The sequence below is a fragment of the Mobula hypostoma genome, chromosome 12, assembly GCF_963921235.1.
Source record: "Mobula hypostoma chromosome 12, sMobHyp1.1, whole genome shotgun sequence".
Lineage (NCBI taxonomy): Eukaryota > Metazoa > Chordata > Chondrichthyes > Myliobatiformes > Myliobatidae > Mobula > Mobula hypostoma.
In genome coordinates this window covers 114,085,648-114,101,379 of record NC_086108.1, presented here as the reverse complement: position 1 = coordinate 114,101,379, position 15,732 = coordinate 114,085,648, and the positions used below count along the sequence as shown (strand labels likewise).

Genomic DNA, 15,732 nt, shown 5'->3' with positions numbered 1-15,732 from the left:
AAATCATGCCAAATAACACATAAAACCTAAAATAACAGTAGCATATAGTAAAAGCAGGAATGATATGATAAATACACAGCCTATATAAAGTAGAAATACTTTTCTACAATCATTGCCGCACTGTTCTCCGTAGCAAAAATCTTACTCAAGCGCTCTCGGCAGAAACACTCTCTTCAGTAACCTTTAAGCTATGAAGCTGCCAAATCATACCAAATAACATGTAAAAATACACAGCCTATATAAAGTAGAAATAATGTATGTACAGTGCAGTATCACTTACCAGAATTGGGAAGACAGCGTCGAGCACACTGATGATGGTGTGTTAGGCTGAGTCGTCGGAGGTTGGGGTGGTGCAGTTGTCCCCAATCTCCAGGCTGCGGACCGATACTGATCCGCAAAGCATGCAGCGGTGCAGCGGTAGCCGGGATGCACCCAACACATCTTTAAGAAAAAAGCTGAAATAAACAAGCTAATTAATTAGGTGCCACCCAGCACGTAAATGTCAGCCCAGATCAGAGGCGACACAATCAGCAATTATTTCGGCGTTTTTCTTAAAGATGTGTTGGGTGCGTCTGGCTACTACTGCATTCTCCGCAGTAATGTATCGGTCCGCAGTCTGGGGGTTGTGGTGGGACACTGGGGTGTCATCTCATCGTCGTCTGTTTCCATCAGGGAGGCAGGTCATCTTCTTCTATGTCTGCCGGCCTCGATGTCGAAGATCGAGGTTCGTTGTCTGCTGTGGCTGATGTGGAAGGCTTGAAAGACAACAGTATGCTTGACTGCTTAACCTCGTGCATTTTTCTATCATACAGTTCTTTGTAAACACTCAAACCATCTTGCAAATATGCCCTAAACCTATGTACCCTTTCAAAATTAAAGTCGTACTTTTCTGCAATCATTGCAGCCAAAATCTCACGCAGTTGCTTCAAGTTCAGTTCCTGGACGACTTCACTTTCGGTCCGTTCGCTACTGCATTCGGTTTCGATTGTTATCCTTTTCTAACTGCATCAGCTCTTCATCTATCAGTTCTTGGTCATGGGCTGCCAAAACCCCTTCAACATCGTCTTCGTCAACTTCCACAAGCCAAACTCACTTTGTCCTTACTTCATTCACCACAATCAAAATGCTTAATTATGTCTAGTTTTACACTAAATGTAACATGAGCTCTTTTAGGCTTTACAGCGAGGATTCGTAAAGTGAACATTTGAAAAGCAGGGGATACCTGTATTGTGTTCATCTAATTACAGGAAGGATGTAGAAACTTCAGAAACACTGCAGGAGGGATTTGCCAGGATGCTGCCTGATCAGAGAATATGTCTTATGATGATGCATTGAGTGAGCTAGTGCTTTTCTCTTTGGTGGGAAGGAGGATGAAAGGTGACTTGATAGAGGTGTACAAGATGAGAGGTGAAGATGGAGTGGACAGCAGAGACTCCCTCTTCTTCCCTCCCCCGGACAGAAATGGCTAATATGAGGGACAATAATTATAAGATGATTGGAGGAAAGTATAAGGGGAATGGAGGAAGAATGTTCTTTTACACAGAGTGGTGACCTGACCTGCCAGGGGTGGTGGTAGAGGCAGACAGGCTAGAGGTATCTGAGAAACTCCTAGATAGGCACGTAGATGATAGAAGAATGGTGGGCTGTGTAGGAGAGAGGGGTTAGACTGATCTTGGAGTAGGTTAAAAGGTTGGCACAACATCATGAGCCGAAAGGTTGATGCTGTGCTGAATTGTTCTGTGGAAAGAGCCACAAGAGATTCCGCAGAAACTGGATCTCTGGAGCAACAGAAAGTGCAGGAGAAACCCAGCAGGTCAGGCAGCATCTCACCTTCTCTCTGGATTCACCTGCCAGCTTGGGGTCCACGCTCCCCTCCACCTTGTCTTTTTAAAAAAAAACTGATATATTGGCATTGGAGAGGATCCAGAGAGCCTCACAAGATAAGACCATTGTCAGACTCCACCTGGAGTACTGTGTTCAGTTCCGGTCATCTCACTACATGAGGGATGTGGATACTACAGGGAGAGTGCAGAGGAGATTTACAAGGATGTTGCCTGGAATGGAGGGTGTACCTTATGAGAATAGGTTGAGTGAACTTGACCTTTTCTCTTTGGAGCAACAGAGGATGAGAGGCGACCTGATAGAGGTGTATAAGATGATAGGCTTTGATCATGTGGATAGCCTGAGGCTTTTTCCCAGGGCTGAAGTGGCTAACACGAGGGGGCATAGTTTTAAGGTGCTTGGAAGTAGGTACAAGGGGATGTCAGAGGTAAGTTTTTCACACAGGGTGATAGGTGCGTGGAATGCATTGCCGGTGATGGTGGTAGAGGCAGATACAATAGGGTCTTTTAAGAGACTTTTGGATAGGTACATGGGTTATGGGGTAGGGAAATTCTTGGCAGTTTCTAGAGTAGGTTACATGGTTGGCACAACATTGTGGGCCAACGGGCCTATAATGTGCTGTATATTTCTATCTTTCAATCCCAGGAATGCAAGGTATTGTGGTTAAGAAAGCATATGGTGCATTGGCCTTCCATCAATCGTGGGATTGAGTTTAGGAGCTGAGAGGTAATGTTGCAGCTGTATAGGACCCTGGTCAGACCCCACTTGGAGTACTGTGCTCAGTTCTGGTCGCCTCACTACGGGAAGGATGTGGAAACCATAGAAAGGGTGCAGAGGAGATTTACAAGGATGTTGTCTGGATTGGGGAGCATGCCTCATGAAAACAGGTTGAGTGAACTCGGCCTTTTTTCCTTGGAGTGACGGAGGATGAGAGGTGACCTGATAAATGTGCATAAGATGATGAGAGGTATTGATCGTGTGGATAGTCAGAGGTTTTTTTCTCAGGGCTGAAATGGCTAGCACAAGAGGACACAGTTTTAAGGTGCTGGGGAGTAGGTACAGAGGAGATGTCAGGGGTAAGTTTTTTATGCAGAGAGTGGTGAGTGCGTGGCGACAATGGTGAAGGCGGATATGATAGGGTCTCTTAAGAGACTCCTGGACAGGTACATGGAGCTTAGAAAATTAGAGGGCTATGGGTAACCTTGGGTAACTACTAAAGTAAGGACATGTTCAGCACAGCTTTGTGGGCTGAAGGGCCTGTATTGTGCTGTGGGTTTTCTATTTTTCTATGTCTGGGGAGCATTTGATGGCTCTGGGCCTATGCTCGCTGAAGTTCAGAAGAATGAGGGGGAATCTCATTGAAACCTATCAAGTATTGAAAGACCTAGAGAGTAAATGTGGAGAGGATGTTTCCTGTAGTGGGAGAGTTTCAGACCAGAGGACACAGCCTCAAAATAGAGGGATGTCCATTGCGAACAGAGGTGAGGAAAAAACTCCTCTGGACAGGGTGCTAAATCTGTCAAAGGTCATGGGGAGGAGCAGGGGAATGGAGTTGAGAGGGATAATAAATCAACCATGCTTGCATGGTGGAGCATGTGCTGAATGGCCTAATTCTGCTCCTTTGTCTTAAGGCCTTATGCTTCCTATCATGTTGTACACCTGTCGAGTCAGATCTCATCCTCCTTGCCAAAGATTCAGCCTCCTTTTCCTGTGGTATGGGGATCAATAATAAGAGGGCAAGGGTCTATGGTGGAAGGATGCATTTCTGACCGGAAGCCTCTGACCAGTCGTGTACTACAGGGGTCAGTGCTGTGTCCAATGTTGTTTGATATATGGAGGTACTTGGGTAATTCATTCATTATGTGTCCTGTCGTGTGATGTGAGTGATTATGGTCTTGACCATTATTGTTTTTGGCAATTTTTTCTACAGAAGTGATTTGCCATTGCCACCTTCTAGGCAGTGTCTTTACAAGATGGGTGACCCTAGCCATTATCAATATTCTTCAGAGATTGCCTCATGTCAGTGGTCACATAACCAGGACTTGTGATTATGTAGCCTCTGCTCATATGACTATCCACCACCAGCTCCCATGGTTTCACATGACCCTGATTGGGGGGCTAGGCAGGTGCTACACCTTGCCCAAGGGTGACCTGCAGGCTAGCGGGGGAAAGAGAGCCTTACATTTTCACCCCACCACCCAAGTAGCCTGGTACTTGGGCACCAGAGTGAAACAGCAAGGAAACAGGCCCTTCGGCCCAACTCATCTATGCTGACCAAATGCCCGTTTACGCTAGTACTTTTTGCCCAGGTTTGGCAACTACAGAAACCTTGACAATGATACTGTTCTTTCCTTTGGCACACACTGTGGGCCAGAGGGCCTATTCCTGTGCTGTAGTGTTCGATGAGCCAGTCTGGAAATTTCCATTCACTTCTGCTAGAAGCTTGCATGTCCTTTCCATGGAATGGCAGCAGTTGTAAGCTGGCCCATTGTAAGCCACCCAGTATTTCACTAGGTCACACTGACATCACTGGCTCCAGAATGGTGTGTTATCCTGACCAGAGTTGTAGAAAGATAAAGGCCTGTGGCCCTTCGATTTAGACCAATTCTACACAGATCTCATTTATTCCCCTCAAATTCCCACAGCCAATTAACCCATCGGTGGGATGTGGGAGGGAACTAGAGCGCCTGGGGGAGACCCATGCAGTCACAAGTAGGATGTGCACAGACGACCCCAGAAGTTGGCATCAAACCGGGTCTCCAGGGCTGTGAGGCACTGTGCCATTTTTGGAGTCCATTGTTTGAGAGCGTTTCTGTGCAGTGCAGAGTGCTTTATTGTTGGAGGCACCACCAGCAACTGGAAAAAGTTGCAGTAGATGATGCTTCCGGTTTAACATTAGGTCGTGGGAATCTCCCTCACCTCTTGCTTTTACCCTGAATGTTACAGAGCTCACAGCAGAGCAGCGCGAGTTCCAGGAGACAGCGCGGAAGTTTGCCCGGGAGGAGGTGCTCCCAGCAGCTGCAGAGTACGACAGGACTGGAGAGGTCAGTGGTCTCTACTGAGTACTCTGTATCACCAGCAGTGTGCAGCCTCGTCCATGCTCTTCACCTCCACACGTGCATGGCCACTTTCACACAGCTCTGCACCAGCACCCCACTCTCCCCACCCTAGCGTTTCACCTGATGTGTTGAAAGGTATAGTGGCTCATGAAGGGGAAATTATCCCGGCAGAGCACAATAGTAGAACACTTTGCCCTAATTTGTCTGTCCTTACCACCACCCTTTGCCAGGTGTTCCACATCCCCACCACTCTGTGTTTGTATTTATAAAAATAAAGTTACCACTGACGTCCTCCCCCTTCGCCCTATATTTTCCTTCAATCATGTTAAAATGATGTCCCCTCAAATTAGTAATTTCGACCCTGGGAATAAGTTTCTGACTGCTCTATGACTCTTATCTTGTAGACCTCTATCAGGTCGTGTCTCATCCTCTGCTTCAAAGAGAAAAGCCCTAGCTCACTGGACTTATCCTCATATGACGTATGCAAAGTTCTGAGGGTATAGATAGGGTAAATGCAACCAGGTTTTTCCACTGTGATTGGGTGGGGCTACAGCCGGAGGTCATGGGTTAATAACCATATAGCAATTACAGCACGGAAACAGGCCATCTCGGCCCTTGTAGTCCGTGCCAAACTCTTACTCTCACCTAGTCCCACCGACCTGCACTCAGCCCATAACCCTCCATTCCTTTCCTTTCCATATATCTATCTAATTTAACTTTAAATGACAACATCGAAGCTGCCTCAACCACTTCTGCTGGAAGCTCGTTCCACACAGCTACCACTCTCTGAGTAAAGAAGTTCCCCCTCATGTTACCCGTAAACTTTTGTCCTTTAACTCTCAACTCATGTCCTCTTGTTTGAATCTCCCCCTTTCTCAATGGAAAAAGCCTATTACGTCAACTCTATCAATCTCCCTCATAATTTTAAACACCTCTGTCAAGTCCCCTCTCAACCTTCTACGTTCCAAAGAATAAAGACCTAACTTGTTCAACCTTTCTCTGTAACTTAGGAGATGAAACCCAGGTAGCATTCTAGTAAATCTTCTCTGTACTCTCTCAATTTTATTGACATCTTTCCTATAATTGGGTGACCAGAACAGTACACAATACTCCAAATTTGGCCTCACCAATGCCTTGTACAATTTCAACATTACATCCCAACTCCTATACTCAATGCTCTGATTAATAAAGGCCAGCATACCAAAAGCCTTCTTCACCACCCTATCCACAGAACTATGCACCATTATTCCTAGATCCCTCTGTTTTACAGCATTCTTCAATGCCCCACCATTTACCATGTATGTCCTATTTTGATTAGTCCTACCAAAATGTAGCACCTCACATTTGCAGCATTAAACTCCATCTGCCATCTTTCAGCCCACTCTTCTAACTGTCCTAAATCTCTCTGCAAGCTTTGAAAACCTACTTTATTATCCACAACTCCACCTATCTTAGTATCATCTGTTAAGGGGGAAATGTTTAAAGGGAACATGAGGGGAAACTTTTTCAGTTCAGAGAGTGATGAGAGTGTGGAATGAGCTGTCAGCACAAATGGTGTACGGGTGCTTGATTTCAATGTTTAAGAGAAGTTTGGATAAGTACGTGAATGCTACTTACGGTCCCGTTGCAGATCAATGGGAGTAGGCAGTTTAAATGGTTTGGTGCAGACTAGATGGGCTGAAGGGCCTGTTTCTGTGCTGAATTTTTCTATTACTCTGTAATATGCTCTCTAATCCAGCAGCATCCTAGTAAATCCCCTCTGCGCCCTCACCCTCTCTAAAGCTTCCACATCCTTCCTATAATGTGGCAACCAGAGCTCATCTCTGACACCCCCACTGTGCTAGTCTCCAATCACCTTAAGACTCTGCCTCTCCATTTGCTATCCCCCCCCCCACCCCGGGGAAAAGTACGTGTTTAAAATTGTACAATGCTGGTGCCCCTCAGTGGCTTTTTATCCTGTCAGGCAGCGTCTTACTGCATTAATGATACTTGTTACGAGAATGTGCAAGCGATGTGATCATCAAAACTGTGTATCCATCCCACACGTGACAAATATACAATGGCTTTCAATCCAACTTAATTTGCTGGATTGCTGTTCAAAATTGGTCTTTTTCTTTGAAACAAAACACACACAAAATGCTGGAGGAACTCAGCAAGTTGGGTAGTATCGATGGAAATGGGCCGAGGCTGTTCATCAGGACTGGAAAGGAAGGGGAAAGCAGCCAGAATAAGGTGGTGGGGGAGAGGATGAGCTGGTAGCTGATAGGTGAGCCCAGGTGGATGAGGGGGGATGGAGTCAGAAGCTGGAGAAGATGGGTTGAAGAGGTTGATGGTCTGAAAATAGACTGAAGGAGGAGGAATCTAACAGAAGATTATAGCGAACATGGGAGATGTTTCCCCTTCTTACCTCCTTATCTATTAGCTCCCCCGGAGCCCTCTGTCCCTTTGGCCCATGGTCCACTCACCTCTCTTATCAGATTCCTTCACCTTCAGCCCTTTACCTCTTCCACCTATCATATCCCAGCTTCTCAACTGCATCCCTGTTCGTCCATCCAACCCCACTTCCCCCTCACCTTGCAGCTTCTCACTTCATCCACTCTTCCCCCCACCTCCACCTTCTCTCTCACCTGAACTCACCCGTCACCTGCCAGCTTGTACTCCTTCACGTCCCCCCACCACCTTACTATGGCTTCTTTCACCCTTCCTTTCCAGTCCTGATGAAGGGTCTCGGCCTGGAACGTTGACCGTTTACTCTTCTCCATAGCTGCTGCTTGATGCGCTGAGTTCCTCCAGCATTTTGTGTGTTGCTCTGGATTGCCAACATCTGCAGCATCTCTTGTGTTTAGGAGTTTATTGCTGTCAAATGTACTAAGATGCAATGAAAATCTTTTGTATGCATACTGTCGAGGCAAATCAGTTCATACATAAGTATTTTAAGGTGATAGAAACAGAATGCAGAATAGAGATTTACAGAAATGATAGGTAGGTGGAGAGAACCTTTACTATCTGTTCAGATGACAGCAGGATAGAAGCTGTCTTGAACCTAATGTATGAGAGTCCTGGATAATGAATGTTAGCTGCAGAGTCAATGGGGGGGGGGGGTGAGGGAGCGGTGGTGTTGGTGGAGGCTTATGTCCGTGCTGAGCTGAACTGTGTCCACAACTCTCTGCGGTTTCTTACAGTCACGTGCAGAGCAGTTGCCATACCAAGTCATGATGTATTGGCATTGGATGCTCTCTGTGGTGCAAAGACAAAAAAAAATGGTGAGTCATCAGGGCTTGACAGATGTCCTGAGCTTCCTGAGGGACTAGAGGTGTTCATGTACAGTTTTCGGCCGTAACCTCGACATGGTTGGACCAGGCCATAGTTGGTTATATTTACAGCTGGGACCTGATGCATCTTTTAGCTATAATTTCACAAGCCTGGGTAATTGTGTGTTGGAAAGTGAATTGTTGATGATGCAGAATAATGATGTCTGGTGAAGTTGTGTGCTGGTGGATGTACTCACTGTACTGACGATGCCTTGCCTTCTCTACAGTATCCTGTTCCACTGATTAAGAGAGCGTGGGAGTTGGGACTCATGAACACACACATTCCTGCAAGTTGTGGTAAGCAGGGAAATGTTTAAAAAGGGGAAACTGCTGGGAATATCGATATCTTCTGTTGAGTTATAGAGTAGAATACCACAGCACAGAAACAAGCCCTTCAGCACATCTAGTCTATACCGAAAGATTAATCCGCTTAGTCCCATCGACCGACATCCAGGCCATAATTCTCCATACCCCATCCTCCCATCCACAAATTTCTCATGAATGTGAAATTTAACCCACATCCACCACTTGCGATGGCAGCTTGTTCCACACTCGCACCGCGCTCTGAGTGGAAAAAGTTCCCCTTAAATGTTCCACCTGTCACCCTTAACCCATGACCTCTGGTTGTAGTCCCACCCAACTTCAGTGAAAAAAGCCTGTTTGCACTTACCTTGTCGATACCCCTCATAATTTTGTACACTTTATCAAATCTCCCCTCAGTTTTCTACGTCCTAACCTATTCAATCCTTCCTTATAACTCAGGTCCTCCAGACCCAGCAACAACTTCTAAATTTTCTCTACACTCTTTCAACCTTGTTTGTAGGTAGGTGACCAAAACTGCACAGGATTCTCCAAATTAGTGCTCACTAACGTCTTGTACAACTTCAATGTAAAATCCCATCTCCTAAACACAATACATTGATTTATGAAAGCCAACGTGCCAGAAACTTTCTGTACAACCCTATCTACTTGTGAAACTCACACAAAATGCTGCAGGAACTCAGCAAGCCAGGCAGCATCTCTGATAAGATCTAAGATGCTGCCTGGCTTGCTGGGTTCCTCCAGCATTTTGTGTATATCGCTCAGATTTCCAGCATCTGCGGATCTTTTTCTTGTTTGTGATTGGCTATCTATCTGTGGCGTTACTTTCAACGAATTATGGACCCATATTCCCAGATCCCTTTGTTCTTCCACAGTCCCCAGTGCCCTAACATTCACTGTGTAAGACCTACAGTGGGGACAGGAGAAGTACCAGAGGATTGGAAGGTTGCAAGTGTTGTTCCCTTGTTCAAGAAAGGGAGTACAGATAACCCAGGAAATTATAGACCAGTGAATCTTACTTCAGTAGTGGGCAAATTGTTGGAGAAGATCCTGAAAGGCTGGATTTATGAGCATTTGGAGAGACATAATCTGATTAGGGATAGTCAGCATGGCTTTGTTAAGGGCAGGCCGTGCCTTACGAACCTGATTGAGTTCTTTGAGGATATAACAAAACACATTGATGAAGGTAGAGCAGTGGATGTAGTGTATGTGGATTTCAGTAAGGCATTTGATGAGGTTTCCCATGCAAGGCTCCTTCAGAAAGTAAGGAAGCATGGGATCCAAGGTGACCTTGCTTTGTGGATCCAGAATTGGCTTACCCACAGAAGGCAAAGGGTAGTTGTGATGGTTCGTATTCTACATGGAGTTGGGTGATCAGTGGTGTTCTGCAGGGATCTGTTCTGGGACCCCTCCTCTTTGTGACTCTTATAAATGACCTGGACGAAGAAGTAGAGTGGTGGGTCAGTAAATTTACTGATGACACTAGTTGGGGGTATTGTGGATAGACTGGATGGTTGACAGAGGTTACAGCACAACATTGATAGGATGCAGAACCGGGCTGAGAAGTGGCAGATGGAGTTCAACCCAGATAAGTGTGAGGTGGTTCATTTCGGTAGGTCAAATTTGAAGGCAGAATATATTAATTGTAGGACTCTTGGCAGTGTGAAGGATCAGCAAGATCTTGGGGTTCATGTCCATAGGACACTCAAAGCTGCTGCGCAGGTTGGCAGTGTGACTAAGAAGGCGTATGGTTTTTTGGCCTTCATCCGTGAGATTGAGTTCAAGAGCCGAGAGGTAATGTTACAGCTGTACAGGACCCTGGTCAGATCCCACCTGGAATATTGTGTTCAGTTCTGGTCATCTCATTACAGAAAGGATGTGGATACTATAGAGAGAATGCAGAGGAGATTTAAAAGGATGTTGTCTGGATTGGAGAGCATGCGCTATGAGAACAGGTTGAGGGAACTTGGCCTTTTCTCCTTGGAGCGACAGAGGATGAGAGGTAACCTGATAGAGGTCTATAAGATGATGAGAGGCATTGATTGTGTGGATAGCCAGAGGGTTTTCTGAAATGGCTAACACGAGGAGCATAGGTTTAAAGTGCTTGGAAGTAGGTACAAGGGGGATGTCAGAGTTAAGTTTTTCACACAGAGTGGTGGGTGCGTGGAATGCACTGCCATCGAATGAGGTAGAGGCGGACACGATAGGGTCTTTTAAGAGGTAGGTACATGGAGCTTAGAAAAATAGAGGGCTACGCGGTAGGGAAATTCTAGGCAGTTTCTAGAGCAGTTACATGGTCAGCACAACACAGTGGGACGAAGGGCCTGTAATGCACTGATTTCTATGTTTCTGTGTAACAATGATTGACAAGAGAAGTCAAAGACAGCATAAAAGCAAATAAGAGGACAAATAATCTAACAAAATTTAGTGGAAAGCTAGTGGCCTAATTTTAAATTCGAGAAAATCTGCTGATGCTGGGAATCCAAGTAACACACACACAAAATGCTGGAGGAACTCAGCTGGCTAGGCAGCATCTATGGAAAAGAGTAAACAGTCGATGCAACACTCACAACACGCTGGAGGAACTCAGCAGGTCGGGCAGCATCCGTGGAAATGATCAGTCAATGTTTCGGGCCGGAACCCTTCGTCAGGACTGAAGAGGGAGGGGGCAGAGGCCCTATAAAGAAGGTGGGGGGAGGGAGGGTGGGAAGGAGAGGAGAAGTACAGTCGATGTTTTGGGTCGAAACCCTTCAGCAGGACTTCAGCCTGGCCTGCTGAGTTCCTCCAGCATTTTGTGTGAGTTACTTGGAAACGTTGTGAATTGGGAATCTTTTTTAAGAAAAAAACAACAGAAGCCAATTAAAAAAATACAGAGAGAAAAGCTGACCTGTGAAGGTAAGCCAGCCAATAATATCAAAGAGGATGCCAAAAGTTTTTTCAGATGCAGAAAGAGTAAAAGCAAAGCAAGAGGTAATACTGGGAGACAAAGAAATTGTGGGCAAATTGAATATATATTTTGCTTCAGTCTTCACTGCGGAAGATATGAGCAGTATGCCAGAAACTCAAGTGTGTCTGGGGCAGAAGTGAGAGTAGTTGCTATCACCAAGGAGTGGACCAGATGGACTAGGCCCCAGGGTTCTGAAGGATGTAGCTGAAGAGATTGTGAAGGCATTAATAATGATCTCTCAAGAACCACCAGAATTTGGAATAGTTCTGGAGGACTGGAAAATTGCAAATGTCACTCCACTGTTCAAAAAGGGAGGGAGGCAGAAGAAAGGAAATCATACACCAATTAGCCTGAATTCAGTGGCTGGGAAGATGTAGGAGTCCATTATTACGGAGGCACATGATAAAGTAGGCCAAAGTCAGCATTGTTCCCTTAAGAGGAAATCTTCCCTGACAAATCTGTTAGAATTCTTTGAGGAAATACCAGGCAGGGTAGACGAAAGAGAGTCAATGGATGTTGTGTACTTGGATTGTCAGAAGGCCTTTGACAAGGTGCCACATGAGGCTTAACAAGCCACAAGCCCATGATACAACAGAAAAGTTACTTCCAAGGATTGAAGATTGGCTGATTGGCAGGAGGCAAAGATGAGCCTTTTCTGATTGGCTGCCGCTGACTAGTGGTGTGTCACAGAGGTCAGTGTTGACACATTCTTTTCACGTTATTTCTCAATGATTTGGATGATAGAATTGATGGCTTTGTGGGCAAGTTTGCAAATGATACAAAGATAGGTGGAGAGGTAGGTACTGCTGAGGAAGCAGAGAAACTGTAGAAGGACTTAGACAGATTAGGAAAATGGGCAAGGAAGTGGCAGATAGAATGCAGTGTTAGGAAGTGTACGGTCATGCACTTTGGGACAATGAATGAAGGCGTAGACTATTTTCTAAATGGGGAGAAAATTAAAAACTCCGATGGGCAAAAGGGCTTGGGAGTCTGTACAGGATTCCCTAAAGGTTAATTTGTAGATTTGCTTTTATATCATTTTTTTATTCTTTATAATTGTTGATGTTTTTGTTGCATATCTGACCTGAGGAACACACCACAGCAGGTTCCTAATGCGTGTGAATGTGTACGGCAGATAAAGGTGATCCTTAATGCTCTTAAACTCAAAGAGGTGCAATTTCCCGTGCTCCCTTTAAACTCAATGAGTATGTTGAGATCTTATCATGGTGTAACATTTGTAGGGAAAAAAAAACAATGAATACCATGTTGTGAGTAGCATGTTAATCAGAGTAACATGCAATTATCCAGAAAATCTGGGGGCCTAGCACCACTAGAGGGCTGGGTTATCAGATTTTTATTGAGATGAGAGGCACAGAATGAGTGGGCAGCCAAGAGTTTTTCCCAGAGAAGTAGGACCTAATGTAAGGACTTTGGAGACGTCAGAGGCAGGTTTTTACACAGAGCAGTGAGTGTGTGGAATGCCTTGCTGGGGTGATGGTAGAAGCAGATACATTAGGGACATTTAAGATAGGCACATGGATGAAGAAGGATGAAGAAAAATGAAGGGCTCTGAGGGAGGGAAAACTACTGAGAAAAAGATATGGGGGAGATTGATTGTAGACATCTTCACAGAACTAGCACAGTCCTGATGGGCCAAATAGCCGATGTCGAGGTTTCAGGTTCAACAAGAGGGCTAATGGGCTCCATCAGAGTTTTTCTGTGCTTCAAAAAATGGAGGGTTATGTGGCCTAATTCCACTCCAGTGTTATGATTGAGTGGATAGCCAGAGAAGATGTTTTCCCAGGGCAGAAATTGCTAATACAAGCTGGTATAATTTCAAGGTAATTGGAGGGAAGTATTGGGGGGGGGGTGGAGAATGTCAGAGGTCGTTTTTTTTCCTTTTGTCGCATAGTGTTGAGTGCGTGGAGCGACCTGCCAAGAGTTGTGTTAGAGGCAGCTACTTTAGGGACATTTAAGAACAGTGAATAGGCACATGGACAGTAGAAACATGTAGGGCTATGTGGGAGGGAAGGATTAGATTGATCTTAGAGGAGGTTAAAAGGTCAGCACAACATCATGAGCTGAGGGGCCTGTACTATGCTGTACTGTTCTATAACAATTTATCAAGTACTTAATCACCTGTAAAGTATTTTGCAATAAGACCATAAGACATAGGAGCAGAATTACGCCATTTGGCCCATTTAGTCTGCTCCACCAGTCAATCATGACTGATCCTTTTCTCCCCTCCTCAGCCCCACTCCCCGGCCTTCTCCCTGTCACCTTTGATGCCGTGTCCAATCAAGAACCCATCAATCTCTGCCTTGATTGCAATCTCTGCAATCAATGACCTGTCCTCCACAGCTGCCTGTGGTAACAAATTCCATAAGTTCACCACCCTCAGGCTAAAGAAATTTCTCCACATCTGTTTTAAATGGACACCCCTATATCCTGAGGCTGTGCCCTCTTGTCCTAGACTCTCCCACCATGGAAAACATCCTTTCCACATCTACTCTGTCTCGACCTTTCTACATTCGAAAAGTTTCAATGAAATCTTCCCCCCCCCCCCAAGTCCATCTAAGTTCCAGCAAGATAGCCAGAGCTATCAAGTGTTCCTCGTACGATAACCCTTTCATTCCCAGAATGATTCTGGTGAACCTCCTGTAAACCCTCTCCAATGCCCTTCAAAAATGTAATGCTTTCCCATTTATTTTTCAGCAGTGACTGTTTAATCTGCTTCCATAGTTTCTATAGCTTCATGGTTTTTGTTTTGTCTTCCAGGTGGAATGGGACTGGGAATCTTTGATTCCTGCCTCATTACTGAAGAAATAGCTTATGGCTGCACTGGTATTCAGACTGCAATTGAAGCCAACTCACTGGGGGTAGGCATAGAGATCTGTATTTCCTTCCGTCCCTCCGTCCCCATAAAGGTTCTTCCCGTAACCTTCAACACCCTGACTAATCAGGAACCTATCAACCTCGACCTTCATTATACCCAATGATTTGGCCTCTACAGCCATTTGTGGCAATGAATTCCATAGATTCACCACCCTCTGGCTGAAGAAATTCCTCCATGTCTCCATTCTAAAGGAATGTCGCTTGAGAAGGAGGTGAATTTTGATAGAAATTACCACTGTTTTGCCAGATCATTTGGACTGGAAATCCACCAATTTGTCTTGCCTCCATTTAACGTATCACCAAAGACTCAAGCAAATCTCTGCAGATATTCTGACTGGTTGTGTCACTGTATGTTGTGGAGAGACCACTGCACAGGATTGGGGATAAAGTAACACACTCAGCCATCTCCATCATGGGCACCAGCCTCCCCAGCATCGAGGACACCTTCAAATGGGGGGGAGGGGAACGTCGACTCAGACCATGAGAGGCCTGCATCGGGCATTTTCATGCCTTACAAGGCGCAGATTGGAAGTCTGTGTGGGGCACCACTCCTCGCACAGACACTAGAGCAATGTGTGATTAAGTGCCTTGCTCAAGGACATAAACACGCTGCCACAGCTGAGGCTCGAACTAGTGACACTAAGATCACTAGACGAACGCCTTAACCACTTCGCCACGTGCCCAACACCAAATGGTGATGCCTCAAAAAAGTAGCATCTATTATGAAGGACCCTCACCATCTATCACATTCCCTCTTCTCATTGTTACCATCGGGGAGGAGATACAGGAGCCAGAAGACACACACTCAACATTTAAGGAACAGCTTCTTCCCACTGCCCTCACATTTCTGAACAGTCAATGAACACTAGCTCACTATCTTGCTCGTTTTGCACCGTATTTTTCTATATATTCATAGAAACATAGAAAACCTACAGCACAATACAGGCCCTTCAGCCCACAATGCTGTGTCGAACATGTCCTTAATTTAGAGGCTACCCATAGCCCTCTATTTTTCTAAACTCTAAACTCCATGTACCTATCCAGGAGTCTCTTAGCAGACCCCATTGTATCTGCCTCCACCACAGTCGTTGGCAGCCCATTCCACGCACTCACCACTCTGCATTTTTTTTAAAATTACCCCTGACGTCTCCTCTGTACCTACTTCCAAGTACCTTAAAACTGTGCCCTCTCGTGCTAGCCATTTCAGCCCTGGGGAAAAAGCCTCTGAATATCCACACAATCAATGCCTCTCATTATCTTGTACACCTCTATCAGGTCACCTCTCACCCTCCATTGCTCCAAGGAAAAAAGGCCAAGTTCACTCAACCTGTTCTCATAAGGCATGCTCCCCAGTCTA

The 15,732-nt window shown here is 45.4% G+C and overlaps 1 protein-coding gene across 1 annotated transcript in view; it reads left to right on the top strand.

Annotated features, from left to right (window-relative positions):
• acadm (acyl-CoA dehydrogenase medium chain) overlaps positions 1-15,732 on the top strand; it is an 80,823-nt gene that overhangs the window by 28,797 nt on the left and 36,294 nt on the right. Inside the window, exons 3-5 of the mRNA XM_063064809.1 lie at positions 4,789-4,886; positions 8,440-8,509; positions 14,259-14,359. Of these exons, the coding sequence (XP_062920879.1) occupies positions 4,789-4,886; positions 8,440-8,509; positions 14,259-14,359 (269 nt within the window). The remainder of the gene's footprint in view (positions 1-4,788; positions 4,887-8,439; positions 8,510-14,258; positions 14,360-15,732) is intronic.